General features: G+C 41.1%; 1 protein-coding gene across 4 annotated transcripts; it reads right to left on the reverse strand.

The window, feature by feature from the left end:
* Nucleotides 1-1,568: 1,568 nt before the first annotated feature.
* lss (lanosterol synthase (2,3-oxidosqualene-lanosterol cyclase)) lies at nucleotides 1,569-20,668 on the reverse strand. Of its 4 annotated transcripts, none has more exons than XM_042218545.1 (25): nucleotides 20,534-20,668; nucleotides 19,912-20,080; nucleotides 19,613-19,751; nucleotides 18,471-18,579; nucleotides 17,958-18,079; nucleotides 17,774-17,870; nucleotides 17,428-17,563; nucleotides 15,599-15,707; nucleotides 14,638-14,756; nucleotides 13,188-13,285; nucleotides 13,014-13,041; nucleotides 12,586-12,642; nucleotides 10,907-10,978; nucleotides 10,311-10,361; nucleotides 10,016-10,165; nucleotides 9,453-9,549; nucleotides 8,973-9,078; nucleotides 8,546-8,611; nucleotides 7,205-7,285; nucleotides 6,894-7,064; nucleotides 6,686-6,764; nucleotides 3,933-6,424; nucleotides 3,738-3,779; nucleotides 3,412-3,644; nucleotides 1,569-3,087 (listed from the first exon to the last, which is right to left on the reverse strand). In XM_042218545.1, the coding sequence occupies exons 1-22, from the start codon at nucleotides 20,545-20,547 to the stop codon at nucleotides 6,287-6,289; spliced, it is 2,208 nt and encodes a 735-aa protein (XP_042074479.1). In that variant the 5' UTR covers nucleotides 20,548-20,668; the 3' UTR covers nucleotides 1,569-3,087; nucleotides 3,412-3,644; nucleotides 3,738-3,779; nucleotides 3,933-6,286. The 4 variants fall into 4 exon arrangements, with proteins under 4 accessions (XP_042074479.1, XP_042074478.1, XP_005939910.1 ...); XM_042218544.1 differs by having other exon boundaries at nucleotides 3,738-3,813; XM_005939848.2 differs by having other exon boundaries at nucleotides 3,902-6,424.
* Between the last annotated feature and the right edge of the window lie 177 nt (nucleotides 20,669-20,845).

Raw genomic sequence — 20,845 nt, forward strand, 5'->3', positions numbered from 1 at the left:
GCAAAGTACAGCACTGAATATGTTTGGTCGTACTGTGTTAGAACATGGCGGCCTCTTGTGGAACAAGGCGGACTTCACACCTGTCTGAGGCTGAGAACCATGGCATCTTCCTCTGCGGTCAGTTGACGGTGTAACAGTAGCTCATCGGGAGGAAGACCTGCCGACAGTGTTTTGTGTTAGTCTTTGTGTCTCAACTACTAACAACTTAAACCACCAAACCGAAACAAAAAGGGAACTAAATTAAAAAAGAATGACCAAAGAAATAGAAACTGAAATATTGAGCTCAGCAGGACTGGGGTTTTTTTTTTTCTTTTCCTGATGCTAGCTTATTATTATTGTTATTGTTGAAATCTTGTTTTATTTTCACTTGTCAAAATAATAACCATTGTCGCTCATTTCCTGCCTCCAGACATTTAATTTCACATTCACCTCAGTTCCTATTGTAATCCTCTCAAACCTGGCAACTAGTCGATACTTTTAAGTTGTCTTATTAGAGTCATGAGTTACACACAAGTAAGCCCATAGTCTGAGGGTGAAGTGCTCTAATGGAATGATACAGTACTATGAGGTTTTTAAGATAAGATGGGTACTGAGTATTCAGGAGCCCCGTCAGTACTCCTGCTACAGGCTTCTGTATCACCATCAATGATGGCTCTGCTCACCCGTTACCTGTTAATATGATGAAATAGTTTAACTAAAAGGAAAGATTCACTGTGAATAAGACAAAAAGTTTATTTGAATGTTTTTAAAAGGCAAGCAGAAGCTTGCTGCAGCAGACCTGGAGCTCTCTGAGAGTTTGATCCAGATGTGTGGGGCATAAAAACAAACAGGATGTTGACATTATGAGCTGTGAAAAAAAAGCGTTTACTGAATAAGTCCTCCTTTTATATCTTTCTGCAGACTCACTACGTTGACGGCGTCACACAGATGCTCGGAGGCAATGGGGTGCATGACGGAGGGGCAGAGCACCTGCAGCAGCATCAGTGACTTCAGGCCTTCTGCTGTGCAGTTGGCCACAATTCAACCACAGTCAGCCACTTTGAAAAAAAAGGTTTTTGAAAGTGTCAGTATAAAAACTGTTGTGATCAACTCTCAGCCCAACCAGTCACGGTGGATGGCCGCCCCTCCCTGAGCCTGTCCTTCCCACTGTCAAAAAAGTGCTTGCTCATAGAGGATCATATGATTGTTGGGTTTTTCGTATATGTATTATTGTAGGGTCTACCTTACAATATAAAGCACCTTCAGTTGAATTGAATTTAATCAAGTCTTGCAACTTGATAACAATCTTAAAAGCTCATCCAGTGTGTATTTGGCCCATTATCTTAAAACCTTATTTACATAAAATGACATTTCAATGGTCACCAGGACACAGACGCTGCATGTTTAAATCACCAGTCAAATTTGATTAAATTCACTTAAATATCTGCAAATGTTTCTCATTTGGGTGTACTTCTATTACCATTGCTGCCAGGGAATTCACCCACAGATTATAATTCAGGATTCTTTGAGTTTCTCTCTGATGTCATCTCAGGATCTGGAAGCAAAATAAATACTACAAAAACAACATGTAGCACTTGATTGCTTAAAGTGTTTAATTAAGGAATTGAAAGCATTGGGTGGATACTGAATACTAATGCAAATGAGCTCCTTTAGCTGAGGACCCTCCCCTGTCCCCAGGTGGTGAGTCAAATACAGTAGAAGAGCTGTTACACATGAGCCTAAATGTACTTGGGCTGAAACTATTGTAAGAATTAGAGGTCATCTATATGTTACCTCGAGGTAAGCCTGCACAGTGAAGCAGGTGTCCCAGAGCTAAGCTCCATTCATCCCCTGTGTCAGAGAAGAGATGGAATTAAACCCAAAGCATGAAACAAACAAGTAAACTAAAACAATGTGTTTAGAAGGCAATAAGTTTATGTATTCAAGTAGATTTTGGGCTATTCCTGAACTTCAGCGGTCACCTAAACTGATTCTATGGATTCTTCTTTCTACACCGATGATGGACCATCCTCCTCTATGTCTCACACTTGACATCTTTCTGCCAAGAGAATATTATGGGTTTAATAAAGGCTCAATAAAGAGTTTTATGGCTCTTCTTTTGTAAGCTGCAAGTGCAAAGATCCTCACAAAAACACCTTCAAACTGGTAAAACAAAAACAGAACAAATTCACACCATTTTCATCCCATCCAGTCCCAACCTGGTACACAGAGAACTTAAGTTTATCAGTTTTTCACCTTTTGTAAATGATTTTTTTCCATCTGTATGTTGCATGGTTGAAGTTGTTCTTGAAGCTGGAGTTTGGTTTGTTTTATTACTGAATTGTTCAAGATCGGCTGACTGACCAGAGGTAGTCTGGGACTGTGTGTGTATATGCAAGCATTTAAACACTGCAGAGAACAGTAAATTTATTTTGTCTAAGTCCGCCATTGTAGAACCGAAACAATAACGTGGCGCACAGTGTGACGTCAAAAAAGGAGTTTTCGAAAATCTCCACCCTGGCAGGGGTTTTTAAAAATCTCAGTTTTCAGTGACCGAAAACGCCGTTTACGTGTGGAAGAAAGGTGCAAACGCATAGAAAAATCTGCATTTTCAAAAATACCCGTGTACGTGTGGACGTAGCCTTAGCCTGATTTATGACCTCAGTAAACACTTTACACATGACTTTATGGTTAGCTCTACAACATAATATTTTTTTGAAAGTCATGTTCCAATTAAAAGAGAGATTGATGAAGGCTTTGCTTTAAGGCGGAGCTGCCTTGTGATTGGCAGGTTGCTACCCAGTGAGAATGCAGTTTCCTCAGTTTCTCAGGTAGGGTTGAGCCACCCTTGTCATGTTCTAATTCAAAAAACAAGGCAAGCATGGCAAAGCTCAAGGCTTAAAATGATACTCCACAAACCATCCAGTTTTTATAGATGTGGGAAGCAACCTTCTGTTTTACATATTCTTTATGTTTATTTTTGTTCCTTACATGTGTTAAAAAAATGTAATATTAAAAGCAGAAAGTATAAAATAGCAATGTTTCCATGCAGGTCCCCCCAGAAATCTTCATCTAGTCAGAGTCACTGCTGCAGGAGCTGCTGGAGTCCTGGAGAAGAGACAGATGATATTTGGTGAAGTCCTCACATTGATTCTAAATTGAGGGGTGGTTAACTCTTTTTGGCTGAGTGGTTAGGATGAGGGGTTTATTTTTCACTTATGACCTCAAAATATCCTTAAAATTGGCTTAAAGTGTGCATTTGCTGTCCTGCCACCTGCTGATAACCATCCAAACACATCTTATGAATAACAGATTATTTCAGTGATATTTTTCAGGCTGTATTACACAAACATGTCATGCTTCACTTTCAGCTCAATAGCATCTACTTCCTGTTGTGGATCAAATCTGCACTGCTGCAGTATTCAGACTCACCCCGTGACAATCCCTCCCCTTCTTGTGGCATTTGAGGTGCCTGTGTCCTTGCTTGTGCCGGCGCCTCTGCTTCTTCTCACATCCATGAGCATGAGGGCCATGTCCGTGTCCACCACCATGACCATGTCCACCACCATGGCCATGTCCACCACCATGGCCATGTCCGTGTCCACCACCATGACCATGTCCACCACCATGGCCATGTCCATGTCCTCCTTCATGACAATGCCCGCCTAGAATTAGTCATAAATTCATCTTTTAACATTAAAATGTTTAAATATGTATAAGATATGGAAAACACACATGATGGGAGCTATGTGTTTTACCTCTTCCCTTTCCAGACATCTCCAAATTTCAAACCTCACACCCTGTAAGTTCAGATCAGAGTGAGTTCACCAAAACCTGTTCACAAAATAAAATACAACATATACAAACTCTTTCTTCACATATGCATACAAGATAATCAGCAGAGATTCAGTGTTGAACTTACTGCGTGCTGGTAACTTGATCCACTGACTCACCTGTCACCTGCCACTTTTTATATGTAAAGCCACACCTCAACCTGAAGTATGCTGAACGCCCATTTAAAGGTCAAATATAGTGTTAGAGTCTGCAACTGACCATGCACACACTGATAAAAACCAGAATTACATGTTGATGTAAGAGCACACGGGTTAGAGTAACACACAAATGCACTTCGATTTCATGCTTAAGTACTTTGTGAGTGAACAGTGTGATTGACAGGGCTGTTTGTTCCTGCATTTTTCTCATGCAAAACAGTTGTGATTATATGTTATATTATATCTGTACAGCCTTAGAAACAGGAACTTCAGAGAAAGTTTTTTTTATAATTTATCTTTTATAATAGTTGTTTGTTTCGTTTGCAGGGCTACATATTCAAGTCAAGACTGTTTTAAAGGTGTTGCATTCATAAGTTCAATCCTAACATTGGCAGTTGGAATTAAAGTGGTTATCACCTCACTAAGTTAATTTAGGTTTTTCCCATGTGTTGACATAATCATATGATTATGATCCCTATGCGTGTCACCATCTCCAGTCAGACACACTGTCAGATGACGATGATGAAATGGTAATTAAAAATGTAGAAAGGCCATAAAAATATGACAGTGAAATGCTAAATATTCCCAGGTGAGTAAAGCAAACCATTCATCTCATTATTTGCACATTAAAATAAACATTTTAATTCCAGTTAATTATTTTATCACTGAGGTGATAAAATGGAGCCAGATGTTCTCTCAGCTGCAGACTTGGTGCTGTTTAAGGGTTTGACAGTAAACATTATGTTTAAACTTCAGAATTCAAGCATGCAAATTAGAGGTTGGAGGTTGGCACAGATTGGATGTCCGGTTTCAGGATTATATATAAATGCTAAAATGATTAAAACTGTAGCAAAAAATCTTATATTTTATGCCCATCAGAGAAACACACACTTGACGCTCCTACTCTCCTCGCAGAGGTCTGAAGCATCTTTCAGAAACAGTAATGCTATTTTAGGAGAATTGATTCAGGAGCCTGGTAAGAAGTGAACCACCTCTGTACATAAAGCCCGGGGTTACCCTGACGTTTCCTGGATAAGCTGAATTCCTGTTGCCTGGTTTGGGCTTCAGGTTACTTTCCAGATTAGAGATCAGCAGGTATGAAATCACCACCTACTCAGATCATCAGAAAATACATCAGTACAGGTGTTAAATACCTCTAATGGAACACAGAGCATATACCAAGAAGCGTGCACAGATCCTGAGGCAGAAACTTGATATATAAAGTTGATAACCAACATCAGAGTGGGTTTTTATCTTTGGCTTTTTTTCAGCTGATTAATTATTACACAAAAATTATTTTTGAATTCACCAACTTGGCTTTTAGAAGATTTTGCCCATTGTTATAAATACCTCCAAATATACTTGGTCCGTCCTTTCAGGTAACAAACAAAGGTTAACCTGAAACCTCGTTTGGCACTGATATTATATTTTCACAGAGTTGAGGAAGATGCAGTGAAACCTGCTTTCTTAGCATGTTGTCACGCCTCCGACTCTGAACAAATATCAAGATGGAGCACACTGGATTAACCAGTTGTGAAGCTTTGTTATGTTTGTTTCCAAGTGCACTTTTTTTTCCTCAAAAGTGACACTCCCACTAAGCCACCAAGCCACAACACAAGGCTTTTTTTTGTACACTTGACACACAGTTCTTCTAATAAATTAACTCTTTACCACACAAGCTGCTGGACTCCAGCCTAGAAAACATAATGGTAGGATTGGTATCAATAACCTCGGCTATGTGCTGCAGTAGGGGATGCAGGCGTTGTTGCAGAAAACAGTTGACTGTGAGCGTAAATAAATGTTAAAACATCATGAGATGTGATGGTGGCAGTGCTTTGTGTTACTGAGTTTTGCTGGGATCATGAAACCCTCCTGACTGCATAGAACCTGTTAATGAAAAATCTCTGTGAGTGTTTCCTCTACTGTTTCTTCCTCATCACCCTCGTCTGCCAATATGTTTTGTGTACTTCAGGAAGAGATGACAAAGCCAAACTCTGTATTTCTTTTTTAATTATTAAGATCAAATAAAGAGTAAACTACAAGTAAAAGGGGATGTAAGGCGACATGGACAGGAGTCTGTTTTGTGTACATGAATGTTTAAGATCAGACTGAGAAAGGATTTTAAGGAGGAGCTCTGGCTGTGTGGACAGGAAGTAATTCAAAGAATGAAATGTGTTCGCAGCTGAAACACATCAATGGTGCATGTTCATTGAGTCATTTCAGGTGTGACTTAAAAACAGAGATTATGTGTTCCAGTAAATGTTGTTTTTCTATTTTTTGTTGGAGACATTGATGTTTTTTGGCATGCAGTCTGTTCAGAGCTTGACCTTCCCGGCCAGCCCACTGGTGGGATAAAGTCGTGAGAAGCGGCCGAGGGTCCAGATCGGGAAGACGTTTCTGTATGAGGTGTAGCTGATGGCACAGCTTTTATTGAACACACCTGCAATATTCTCCTGAAAAGGAAGAAGAAAAAAAACACATTAACAATCCTGTTGTATTTCACATGGTCATCAATGCAGGGATTAAAGGGACACATGTCCAGTTTTGGAAATATCTGCTGTAGTAACGTCGTCATATAGATGGCACTCGCTGTGTTGGGCCAATAGCACTAAAACAATGCTTTTGAAAAACTAAGCAGCTAAGTCTCTTTACAGAGTGAAGACATTTGTGTTTGATTTTTAGGGTGCGCTGTCCCTTTAAAGGCAGAGAGTCACCTGTGGCCAGTCTCCGTTGGGCAACTGCTTGTCAATCAGCATCTGTACTCCCCTCTCAATGGACTTCCTGTCAGGATGCCTGGTTATACAGACACACAACATGCATTACATAAACTAAACAACCCGATTAACACAATGCTCACATCACATCTTTATTCTGACTCTTTCTGATTGGTCAGTAGCCCAAAGGTGAGTTGCTCTTTATTACCTGACAGCCATCAGCCCTAACAGAGCCCAGCAGGTGTTGTGTATCTGAGCGGAGCCACTCTGGATGTAGCGACGCTGCTCACATGACTCAAAGTCCTCCCCCCACCCTCCCTCTGGCATCTGCCGGTCCAGCAGGAACTGACAGGCTTTCTGCACCTCTTCGCACACATGTCTGCTCACAAAGAATGTGACACAAAAACAAATATGTAGGCTAGAGGTCACAGAAGGTCATTGCTGTTCAGCAAGTTTTGGAGAACAATGGGCGGTTTAAATGTAGGAGAATGTGTATAAAAGTCAGTGATTACATCTTACCCGTTCTCGTACACGTGACCCATGCAAGCAAAAGCTTCCAGGCCAAACCACATCCCATACGTGAAGCAGACTCCCCAGGAACTAAGCAATGAGACAGGAATGTAAAAGTCATCTTCACAGTATAGTTGGGGCTTTCCTTGCACAGCTTTATATCATTTTACTTCCTGCCTTTGTCTGTTTTAACTTCATGTTCTACTCATCGGTTTCACCTGTTGTTCACAAGCATTAGCTGCACCGTTCTGTCACCTGATCAGCTTTGAAAGTTGGTGTAATAGTTTTTCTTTCACATTTCAATAAGGATTAGCCTGCTGCATTTTTTACAAATGCACTTTAATGCACTTGCACCTGCATGCTACTGATTCATGTTAGTTGTTCATCATCTTGTCTTAGGAATATTAGGAAAGTCTGTGGCATCCGTCTGTCCAGGAGAATAAAGAGTTACATTAGTAACATTTTAGGCCCCTTTTCTATGGAACCAGCTTCCAGTTTGGATTCGGGAGACATGCACTATCTCTACTTCTAAGATTAGGCTTAAAGGTTTCCTTTTTTGCTAAATCATATAGTTAGGGCTGGATCAGGTGACCCTGAATCCTCCGTTGGTTATGCTGCAATAGGTGTAGGCTGCTGGGGGATTCCCATGATGCAATGAATGTTTCTTCTTCAGTTGCCTTACTCAATATGTGTTAGTAGACCTCTCTACATTGAATCATACTTGCTATTAATCTCTGGCTCTTTTCCACAGCATGTCTTTTATCCTGTCTTCCTTCTCTCACCTCAACTGGTCACTGTAGATGGATGCCCCTCCTTAAGCCTGGTTCTGCCAGAGGTTTCTTCCTGTTAAAAGGGAGTTCTTCCTTCCTACTGTCACCAAAGTGCTTTCTCATAGGGGCTCATATGACTTTAGGGTTTTTCTCTGTATGTATTATTGCAGGGTCTACCTTACAATATAAAGCACCTTGAGGTGTTGTTGTGATTTGGCGCCGTTTAAATAAAATTGTTGTCTTTCAGTGTACTTGGTCATTACTTGATGTGTTTTTAATTTTTTCTGTAATAGCACTGAAACTTTTTCTCTTCCAAAGTGTAATTTCTCAGTTCAATGCACGGTTACACCGAATAAATAAATCTCAGGTAATCTAATTCCTTTGTGGTTTTGAAGAACCACATAAATGACTTGAGCTTAGCTGATTTTACTAAACCTGACAAACTTCATGTCTATGTTATTATTTCGTTTTTTTGTTTGTTTGTTTTTTACAAATTTGTCTCTAATGTTCTGGATTTGGGTGCTCTCATATATAAAATCTACCAAGGAGATCCAGTAATAATCTCTAATTTTGGCCTCACCCTTCCCAAGATCCATCAGGTCTCTGAACTTTCCTGCAGTACTCCAGCCCCTCTCTCAGAGTCGACCTGAAGAAGACACAGCAAACTCAGAGGATCCTCCTGAACTTAAGCGACAACTGAGAAAACACATATGCTCAAGATATTTTCAGAAAAAGACAGTTTGGTTTTATACTCATTGTATTAGGTCAGCTTTAGTTTAAGCCCTGCTAATACTTTGGACAATTACAGAAGAATCTCACACTGTGGACACATTTGCTCCAATGGGTTTATGAGAGGGAGCAGAAAAGATGGCAGTAAGTGTAGCTAATGTCCAGCCTTTGCTGTCACCTGCCCGTCTGTCGAGTCATGTGCACAAGGGTTCAGGATTGCAGTGCATGTGTGAAAACAGTTTTAGGAGATAGCATACCTCTAAACAACGTGTTTATACCTTATCTCTTCGGCACGGTGATCAGGGTAGACCTTCTGGAAATGCCTCAGAGCCTGCATAACTGCTGAGGTGCACTCCACATATGTGTAATCAATCATGATGTCGCCTGTTTGTGTATGAACGTAAGAGATAAAAGAAAAAGACAGACAAGGCACAAAGTAACAGTGAAAAACAAACATTTCACAACATGTTCTGCATCCTCATTTTCAATGGAAAATAAGGCGGTCTTTGACTTTCTGCCCTTTGCTACTGGAAAGGTCATTGCCACATTTTCAGTATGCAATGGAAACAAAGGTTTCCACTCTCCAAATGTCATGTTTATATTTATTGCCTCCCTTTTTCATATCTACATATTTACAGTTTAAGGGACTCAGACATTCCCAGCAACTGCCGGGAACTCCTCCTCACATGACTCTTTGAAATCAAAGTTTCTTTTATACAGAGACATTTTTTTCAGTAAGATGTTGGCAACACACTCACCGAAAACCTCAGAGGGGTTGAGCAGCTCCAGGAGTCTCCCTCCTCTCTTAGTTTCATATGTGGCAAATCCACCATCTGTGTTTTTCATGCTCAGCAGCTACAAAAACAGAAACATGGTGAAAAGATGAAGAAGAGGATGACGAGGGGCTGGGTCTTCAGTTCAGTTTGCACTCCAATTGCCTTTAAAATGAAAAGGCAGCAAGATTTCACAGGAAGCCTTAGATATTCTCAATTTTTCACAACGCTCCACATTTATTTCAACAACGTTTATTTTAGTTAGTGCTGTACATAAAATACGATAGGCATTAGGGGTCAAATGTGCAACATAAGGTAATATTAGAGTGTTAAACCTAGAAAATCAATTAGAAATTACAGTCAAGTTTAAGAGCTGAGTATTTATTTGGTTCATTTAAAATACGAGCAGAAGCCTGCTGCAGCAGACCTGCAGATCTCTGGGATGTGTGGGGCATAAAACACAAACAGGATGTTTGAACTGTAAACAAAAAAAAAAAAAAAAAAAAAAGGAAAGGCTTACTGAGTAAGTCCTCCTTTTTTGTACTCACCACGTTGACGGCATCACACAGACGCTCAGAGGGGACGGGCTGCCTGATGGAGGGGCAGAGCTCCTGCAGCAGCATCAGTGACTTCAGGCCTTCTGCAGTGCAGTCGGCCACAATCCAACCACAGTCACGGGTACTGAAGGGGAAACCTCCCTGAAAGAAATGCAGTGCATGCTTTACTTATACACATAAGCTAAATTTAAGACGGTTTATGTTTCGTCAAAGCACATTCGAGTGATTTATTTAACAATGATAAATAAACTGGTTAAAAGCGACTGCAGGGTGATAATATCTGTACCTTATTCATCTGTCTGTAGTACTTCTGATATTGAGGAGGATTCTCCGGGATCTGTAAGAGCGAAAAACTGGTCAGCCATTTAAAATAAACATTTTTTTAAAGTGTCAAAATAAAACCCATCGTGATGAAGTCTTGAAACTTGGGGCCATCTTAGAAGCTCATGCAGCATGTATTTGGCCCGTTATCTTAAAACATACAATTACATTTCAATGGTCATCAGGACACAGAAACTGCATGTTTAAATCACCAGTCAAATCGGATTAAAATCACTTATCTGCAAACGTTTCTCCAAATAAAGTTTTAAAAAAAACATTTTTCACTAAAAGGTATCACTTCTATCATCATCATTGCTGTTAGGGAATTCACCCATAGATTATAATTCAGGATTCTTTGATTTCTGGAAGAAAAACTAAACTATACTACTAAAACAATGTGTACTACTTTCTGGTTTCCAACTTTAATGTTTAGGTGAATTATCCCAATCAGAAGCTAGTTTTTCAGATTATTCAGACACCACATAAATATGCAAAGAACACAAAAAATATGTTTTCATTATGAAAGCCATTCGGTGGATAAAGTGCATCTCCTTGCTGTACCTGTGTGATAGTGAGAAACTGATGGGCGTCTCGAAGGCATTCAGCTAGTTTTGGGTCGTCCTGAGCTCCTGCCTGAAAAAAACAAAACAAAACTGCAACACACAAAAGTAGTTTTCCTGATGTGTTTTTATGTCAAACACAGCACTAAAATACTGCACAGGATCAGGTGACCCTGAATCCTCCCTTAGTTATGCTGCAATAGATGTAGGCTGCCGGGGGATTCCCATGATGCATTGAGTTTTTCCTTTCCAGTCACCTTTCTCACTCACTATGTATTAATAGACCTCTCTGCATTGAATCATATCTGTTATTAACCTCTGTCTCTCTTCCACAGCATGTCTTTATCCTGTCTTCCTTCTCTCACCCCAACCGGTCGCAGCAGATGGCCGCCCCTCCCTGAGCCTGGTTCTGCCGGAGGTTTCTTCCTGTTAAAAGGGAGTTTTTCCTTCCCACTGTCGCCAAAGTGCTTGCTCATAGGGGGTCATATGATTGTTGGGTTTTTCTCTGTATCTATGAAGCGCCTTGAGGCGACTTTTGTTGTGATTTGGCGCTATATAAATAAAATTGAATTGAATTGAATTGAAATTGAACTAAAACAGCTCTTGTCAAGGTCGTCTTGATCTCGGACTAAATTACACAGGTAACGTTTTTGTTACCAGATAATATTTATTGACAAAGTTGATTGTGACGTCCCGTTTAGGACTATGTGTTGGCTCAGTGTTTGACTAGTTCGACTCTCATCAAAATTTACTCACTGATTTCATATGTGGAGTTTCTCAGGGCCCAATTCTGGGTACACAGCTGTGTCTGAGTACAATAACGTGCATTTTACCTAAATTTAGAAGCAAAAAGTTATCCAGGTCATCCAGGTTATATCTTTAAGACATTGCTGTCTGTTTTCTATCTTCATGGACAGATAGAGCTGGGTGTCATCTGCATAGCAGTGAAAATGTATGCTGTGCCTTCTAATGATGCTGCCTAAGGGAAGCATGTATAATGTAAACAGAATTGGTCCTAGCACTGAACTCTGTGGAACTCCATAATTGACCTCAGTGTGTGAAGAGGACTCTCCATTTACATTAACAAATTGGAGTCTAGTAGTTAGATATGATAAAAACCACTGCAGTACCTGTAATACCTACAGTATGTTCTAATCGCTATAATAGGATATTATGGTCGACAGTATCGAATGCTGCACTGAGGTCTAGCAGGACAAGCATAGAGATGAGTCCACTGTCAGAGGCCATAAGAAGATCATTTGTAACCTTCACTAAAGCTGTTTCTGTGCTGTGATGAGCTCTGAAACCTGACTGAAACTCTTCAAATAAACCATTCCTCTGCAGATGATCTGTTAGCTGTTTGACAGCTACTCTTTCAAGGATTTGAATTCCATATGAAATTAAGGTTGGAGATTGGCCTATAATTAGCAAAGACAGCTCAGTCAAGGGATGGATAATTAAGTAATGGTTTAACTACTGCCAGCTTGAAGGCCTGTGGAACAGAGCTAATTATTAGAGATAGGCTGCTTATATTTAAGATTGAAACATTAATTAATGGCAGCACTTCTTTAAGCAGTCTTGTCAAATACAGATGAAGGGGTGTTGGAGGGGTTTTACATACGAGCATGAATGTGCTTTGGTTAAAATTACTGTAAGCATTAGAGGTCATCTTTGTCTTACCTCGAGGTAAGCCTGCACAGCAAAGCAGGTGTCCCAGAGCTGAGATCCATTCGTCCCCTGTGTCAGAGAAGAGATTGGATTAATCCCAAAGCAAGAAACAAACAAGTAAACTAAAACAATGTGTTTAGAAGGCAATAAGTTTATGTATTCAAGTAGATTTTGGGCTATTCTTTGGATTAATGCACCACCTGAACTTTAGCTGTCGGCGAAACTGATTCTATGGATTCTTCTTTCTACATCGGTGATGCACCATTCTCCTCTATATCTCACACTTAATGACATCTTTCTGCTGTGAGAATAATATGGATTTAATAAAGGCTCAATAAAGAGTTTCTTCTTTCTTTTTTTGCAAGCTGGAGGTGCAAAGATCCTCACAAACACACCTTCAAATGTTAAAGAGGTAAAACAAAGACAGAACAAATTCTCACCTGCATTTTCATTCCATCCAGTCCCAACCTGGTACACAGAGAACTTACAGTAAGTTTATCAGTTTTACACCTTTTGTAAATGATTTATTTCTGTATGTTGCATAGTTGAAGTTGTTCTTGAAGCTGGAGTTTGGTTTGTTTTATTACTGAACTGTTCAAGATCGGCTGACTGACCAGAGGTAGTCCGGGATCCTGGACACGTGCTCCTGAAAGGCTGCAGAGGAGGGACCATCGACATACCAGCGAACCAGCATGTTGATAGTCTTGGAGATCTGAGGAGAACCATCAGCAGATATCTAACTGCACGTTGCTCTTTTTGTTTTACACTGTTGGTTCAAAACATACTTAGAAAACAGGAAATACTTTGTATCAATAGGTAACTTCACATCTGAGCAGACAAGTATCACATGTGGAGTTCCCCAAGGTTCCATCTTGGGACCCCTTCTGTTTAACATCTACATGCTCCCACTGGCACAGATTATAAAGAACAACAAAATAAACTACCACAGCTATGCAGATGACACACAAATATATATCACAATGTCACCAGGAGACCGAGGCCCTGTACAGGCTCTTGGTAAATGCATTGAGGAAATTAATGACTGGTTGTGCCACAATTTTCTCCAGCTAAACAAAAACAAAACTGAAGTAATAGTCTTTGGCGCCAAAGAAAAACGATTACAGGTCACCAGAGAACTTCAATCTATACACCTAAAAACCACAAACCAGGCGAGAAATTTGGGTGTAGTGATGGATGCAGACCTAAACTTAGAAAAACACATTAAGACAATAACAAATCAGCTTACTATCACCTCAAGAATATTTCAAGGATAAAAGATCTGATGTCTCAACAGGACCTGGAAAAACTAGTCCATGCATTCATCTTTAGTAGGCTTGATTACTGTAACAGCATCTTTACAGGTCTACCTAAAAAATCAGTCAGACAACTACAGCTCATTCAGAACTCTGCTGCTCGAGTCCTCACTAAGACCAAAAAAGTGGACCACATCAGTCCAGCTCTGAGGTCTTTACACTGGCTGCCTGTCCGTCAGAGGATAGACTTTAAAGTTCTGATGCTGGCTATAAAGCTCTGAATGGTTTAGGACCAAAATACATCAGTGACCTCCTGACCCAGTATGAACCTTCCAGATCCCTCAGGTCATCTGGATCCGGTCTTTTATCAGTTCCCAGAGTCAGAACCAGACACGGAGAAGCTGCATTCAGCTTTTATGCTCCTTATATCTGGAACAAACTCCCAGAAAGCCTCAGATCAGCTGAAACACTCAGTTTATTTAAATCCAGGTTGAAGACTCACCTGTTCTCAGCTGCATTTGAATAAAGCACCAAATCCACACTTTTAAGCTTAAATTTCAAAACTTACATTTAACTACTGATTTTATCTACTGTTCTGATTTTATTACTGTTTTTTTTTTAATCAATTTTAAATCATGCTTTATTTGTTTTTAATGTCTCTGTAAAGCACTTTGAATCACCTTGTTGTTGAATTGTGCTATATAAATAAACTTGCCTTGCCTAAATAAGATGATTTAAATAAATTTTGCACCTAGAAACTCAAACTCCACAAATCTGTGTTCTTTGCTTCGAGTATCTGTGTATTAGTTACCGGGCCAATGCTGATGCATTTCGTGAAGCGATCGTCGGCCTCGATGTGATCATACAGCTCTTTGACTGCTTTTCCTCTCAGCGTGGTACTGTGGTGGGCTTCGTATACATTTAACACCACTGCAGGCCAAAAGGAACAAAGTCACAGGGTTAGAGAAGAGAGTGGAGGGGAATACCCACTGAAAACACTTATTACCATCCTCACTGTGTAAAACACCCTCCAGACAAAACTTTTCTATTAAAGTAAATTGTTAAATGTTGTAATTTTTATTCTTACCATCTCTACATTGTTTTAAACTGTGTGATCAAAGACATTCCTTTGTCTCTGACCACTTCTCCAGCCAATTTGGTGCTGGGGGAGGCTGACGTGGGTTTTATTAGGCACATCTTATCTGAAAGATCTGTTTCTTGTGTTGTAAGCTTCCTGCTTTTATGATCGTTTTGGTGAGCGGGAGGACACACAAACGCACCCCCATGACACACACACACGTTCTTGCACATGCAAAGACATGCATACACGTGCACATACATACACATTGTGCCTTGTCTTTTAGAACCATTGGGGGGTTTTACGGTGGGAGGTGCTTGTGTTGTGATGTGTATTGTAACAGTTTGTCAATAAATAGCTGTGAGGAGAGCTGCTCTTTGAAGGACTTGGTTTGGAGGCAGGTGAGGAGCGTTTAGCTCCGCAGCCTGGTTCTGACCAAGCCGTCCCTCGTTAGCGAGTAAAAGACCGGTTGAAGATGTTCTGTCTTGTTTTCGTTCTCCATGAGGAATAAGTCTCTAAATTAGCGGAGCCTGTGGAAACACAGACTCAACAGTTTCTCTTTCCTTCATATCTGCTGCTGAAAGCTTTGCTGTTGTGCAAAACATCTGTTAGTCCATTTTTTCTTAGCAGTCATTACAGCCCAACTGTTTTAAATGTGCAGCTCTGGAGGCAGGTATTCACAGGTCAGACTTACTGTAAGCGACTGTGAGGAGTGTGCTGTGAGGTGTGTACATGTCACATGCTGCCACGTTGTTCCTCTGCGCTGGCCAGTTTATAAAAGCATAGTTCTGCACGTAAAGCTCCTATAGCACAAAGAACAATGCCCATGTTATTGATATACATACAGACTACAGAGGAAGAGAACAATTAAAGGCAAAACACAGGCACAGGAACACACTCTATTCACATAATTCTCCTAGACTCCAACCTCAGCCTAAAAAATAAGAACAAGGAAGAGACAGACAGACAGACAGACAGACAGGTAGATATTAAAAAAAAAGGAAGAAAACAAACATAAAAAGCGAGAGTGAAACGAAAATAAGAAAAGGAAAGAAGGACTGAGAGGCAGGGCTCTAGAGTGCAACCATTTTGGTCGCAAATGCAACCAAATTTTTCAGTGATGCGACTAAAAAAAAAAAAAAAATCTTTGGTCAACCCAGTGCGACCAACTGTTTGGGTAACAAAAAAAAAAAATCTCGTGTGGTCAACAACAGACACACATTATGCCCCTATCGTGGACTAAACCAATCAGAGACAGTCAGGGGCGGGACCTCTCTGATCGGCCGTGGTCCAGTTGAAAGTGCAGGTGGAAGAGGGAGGTGAGTAGCTTGAATAAAGCGATATCGACTCATTAAATCCTGAATTGACTTTTAAATATAACTGTGTTTTGCCAGAAACGCCAAATTCTCAGATTAAAGCTCACAAAACTATTTCAACAACCACCAAACAGCAAATGAGAGCAGGTACACGGATTCCACACAAAGACGTAAACACAGAACAGACCGACGCATCAGAATCAGCTTTGTCTTTCTCGGCTTTCTCACCCGACGGCCCGTAGACGGACACGCTGTCGGAGCTCAGCGATTCTGATGCGTCTGGTCTGCTCTGTGTTTACATCTTTTTGCGCTGATTCTGAGCTGCAGGTTTAGTCTCTCTCCAACCAAAATTCACCGAGCCAGCAGCAAAAGAAGCATCAAACTGCGCTTCACATTTGATAAACATCGTCATGAATTCCCTCTGAGTTTTGCTGGTTTGCTTCCACCACAATAAAAATCACACTTCCTGCACAGCTCTCTCTCTCTCTGTACTTCAAGAACAGTTTCCCGTCTCAAATCTCTGTTTTCTGCATTATTCATTCGCTTATTACCCAACAGTCTACCGTTGTTTACAGCACTGTCTTTTTCTTTTTTCACTTAAATGACCTCGGACAAGAAAGCCTAATTTCTGCTGTTCAATACTGAAGAAATTAAAACTTTTTAAAATTATGCAAAATTACAGAATATTGCAGAATATTTTTTAAGGTTATCTGCTATAAAAAGCCAGGCCAGAAAAATCTCCTTCATATTTTTCCGTTTTATTCTCAGTTACTTTCACACAAAGGCATCTGCTGTGATGTTCACAATTCTGATGAAGTCTCATATGTATCAGTACTGATAAATGATCAGAATTATAATATTTCTGACTGTCTGAGGATAAATTGAATCAACCTAGAGAACCTTTTAAAACACAGGCCTACCTGTACAGCAGGTAACTCCACAGATGCTCACAGTCATTCTCTATTTTTACTAACGCTGATATATTTACTAATATTATCATTATTTTAATTATCATTAATGGCAAAGAGGATCAGGTTTAATTACAGTAACAGCAGGAATGTTTTTGTGCTAAACTTTAAGAGGATGTCATGTCCACATGACATCACCAGGTAAGCCACAGCTGGGATGCAAAGTACAACACTGAATACGTTTGGCCGTACTGTGTTGGTGCATGGCGCCCCCATGTGGAACACGGTGGACTGCACACCTGTCTGAGGCTGAGAACCAGGGGATCTTCGTCTGCGGCCAGTCTGACGGCATAACAGTAACTCATCGGTAGGTAGACCTGCCGACAGTGACACCACAGGGTGGAGGGGTGGGCCGGCATCCAGGTGGGGAAGAGCCTGGAAGAGACAGAAACACGTCAGGAATCCTGGAACATTTATATTTGAGGGAAAATGATCAGTCTGACTTCCATTCTACTTAGAAAAACCACAAGTCAGGGTCAGAGTCATGACCAACAACGCCGCAAAGGGTTAAACTCTTGTTTCATGTAACACACCTGTGAGAGGCCACAGAGCTGCACACAAGCCTGGAAATCATCTCCCACTCACCACATCTCAGGCAGGAGCGTGTTCATTCCCTCCCAGCTGTAGACGTTCAAAATGGCCAACCAGAATTTACCCCACGAGGGAATCCCAACTGCTCCACCTGTACCAGATAAACACAGAGCGCTATGGTACACTGCAGCTGAAAACATGACACCATGGAGAAAAACGCACACTGAACATGACAGACCTTTGCTGTGCAGGTTGTTCCTGGCACGAACCATGTCTGGATCATCGGGATCCACTCCCAGGATCCGAAGTGAGGTGTAACTCAGCGCTGTGCCAAAGACGGTGGACTTGTCTTCAACATGTCTGCAGAAGTGACACACACATGCTCACTGCTGCTGTGATCAGCGCTTGAGGGGTTGACTTTGGAAACGTGCTGTCCTGGGATCATTTTAGAGCAGTTTAGCAGCACTAAACTTGCCTCTCTGTTATATGTGCTGTTAAATGTGTTTGATGTCTTTCTACTTCTCCTGCCATCGTGTTTTGTGTTAGTCTTTGTGTCTCAGTGCTTCTTATTTGTTTGTTTTTCTCTGTATTTGGTTCTTATTTAAATCTGGTAAGGGTTTTGATGTAATAACAGGTTGGAATCCAAGTTATTACTGATATCAGTTCCACATGAGTGATAAGGTTGGTATGGTGATATGAACATTAAAAGAATATTTAAAAAAAACAAAAAACAAAACATGTGTTGACTTACAGACCCCAGCCTCCATCAGGGAGCTGGACTGAGCGCAGGTACCTCACCATCTCCTTCTTCCAAGCCTCAGGCAGAGAGATCTTAGCTACATGGCAGGTGATCAGGAGACCTGTGGAAGCACCCGAACAGAGACATGAAATCCCTCACACCCTGTTTTATTTATATAGCATCAATTCACAACAACAGCCACCTCAAGCCATTTTATACTTTAAATTGAAGACCCTAATACAGAGAAAACACCAACAATCAAAACAAAGGACAAACTCCATTGGAACAGGTAACCTGCAGAACCAGTCTCAGGGAGGGACAGTTATCTGTGTGAACGAGGAGGGAGATGGACAAAAGACAAACTATGGCACAGAGAGCCAGTGTTTAATAACTGCTAAAGATTCAGTGTTATAGTGGTGCATAAAGAGGTGAAGAAGAAACACTCAGTGCATATAGGAATCCCCCAGCAGCTTTGGACTATTGCAGCATAACTAAGGATGGATTCAGGGTTAACTGATGCAGCCTGAAGCATAAGCTTTATCATAAAGGAAAGTTTAAGCCTAATCTTAAATCTGAAAAGCAGAGTGGCTGTCTGTCTCCTGAATCCACAGAAGAGGGGCCTGAAAGCTGAAGGCTCTGCCTCCCATTCTACTCTTAACATCCCAGGAACCACAAGTGAGCCCGCAGTCTGAGAGCTATGAGGTTTTTAAGATAAGATGGGTCCTGACTGTTCAGGGCCTTGTATGTAAAGAGCAGGATTTTAAACTAAATTCTGAATATAAGAGGGAGTCAATGGAGAGAAACCAATACAAGTGATGCTCTCTCTTTCTAGTCCCTGTCAGTACTCCTGCTGATTCATTCTGCATCACCATCACTGATGGTGCAAAGGTTAAAACTGTTGCCTCACACACACACACAAATAAATAAATAGTGGGTTCAAACCTTCCTGGGTTTCACAATTAGTCTGCCATAAATACATTAATGTGTACTGAATTTTTATACCATTTCATTCAGAACTGGAGGTTGAAGACAAGACTCTGTTCCCTGTAAAGGCAGTGCTTTACAGGGAACATCTCCAATGATGCAATGAGAAACTTCACTTTATTTTGTGCGGTCACTACAGACATCAGGATAAGGAGGATGACTAGACTCACCTGGCAACAGGAAGAGAGGCCCTCCATAGTCTCCTGCCCAGTGACCATCCTCGGCCTGCAATTGACTGTAGAAGTGCATGCCTTTCACTGCGGCGTCCACAGCAGTGTGGGCGGCTGGAGAGTCGAACACAAACTTACTCTGTGGAGAGAATCAGTGATCTTACCACCCACCGCTGTCATCCACAAAGTTTAAAGATATTCAAGTTTACTGTGTTGCTCTGAGAAATCCAGTTTCCAGTAAGAGCCAAACAGTCAACTCAAAAGCTGTAAAAGATGGGAAACAACTGAGAGGAGCCCACCGTGTCCAAGCCGAGTGAATGGGCCTCCAGCATGCTCTGCTCTCTGTCTGTGGTCTCCTGATCTTCCAGGTACCGCCACGTCTGCCGGCCCTCCACATTGGTCAGCCTCCAGCGGCTTAGGTCTGTGGCTGGCTCCGTCTTATACGGCCCCCCTCGCCTCCGCAGGTGCCTGGCAGAAAGAGTATTTGAAGAAGGAAACACTTCTGTAGATTGCCTTTTACAGATGTGACTGAAGTGCAGACTTCCAGCTTGATTTCAAGAGATTTAACGAAATATTATCGTTTCATTTTTATAAATTAGAGCAATTTTACATACAGACCCCATTTTCAGATGCTCAAAGGTTATTAAACACTTGACTGTCAACCTGTTTCATGAGCAGGTAAGACCTGGCTCCGACCTCTCGCATCCCATCCCCAAATTTTAGCTTTCTAAAAACTCTTTATAATTCCTGAGCTCATTAACAAGTACATTTCACTAATGTTTTCTTAAACATTTCTTAGAGTTACGACAAAAACGTGCACTATGAATGATTTATTTATTATTATCGTCCTATTTATTCAGGTAAAATTCTCACTGAAATTAAAATCTCATAGTTGTTAATTGAAAGAAGCCAAAAACTCACGTTCCCTCAGTCATAGCTGCTGTCAGATCAGTCAAACCCTCCGCTAAAATACGTGAATGAATCTCATCTCAAGAGCTCCCGAAGCTCCGCCCCTTCCAGTGTTTCCACGGGAACTGTAGTCCTGAGAGAGCAGCGAGTCCAGCGAGTTTAGTACATCTCAGACTCCACTTCCCAGGAGGCCATGCGAGGCCCGTCCGAGGAGTTCTCCACATGGAGAGACATGAGCAGAGACTCGGCTTTCCAATCACAAACCGAGTGGGAGGGGAAATGGGCGGAGTTTACAGTGAGGTCGTGGAATCATAGAGCTGCTCA

This window comes from Haplochromis burtoni, unplaced genomic scaffold (genome assembly GCF_018398535.1).
Source record: "Haplochromis burtoni strain Fernald_Lab_line unplaced genomic scaffold, NCSU_Asbu1 Contig_20, whole genome shotgun sequence".
Taxonomy (NCBI): domain Eukaryota; kingdom Metazoa; phylum Chordata; class Actinopteri; order Cichliformes; family Cichlidae; genus Haplochromis; species Haplochromis burtoni.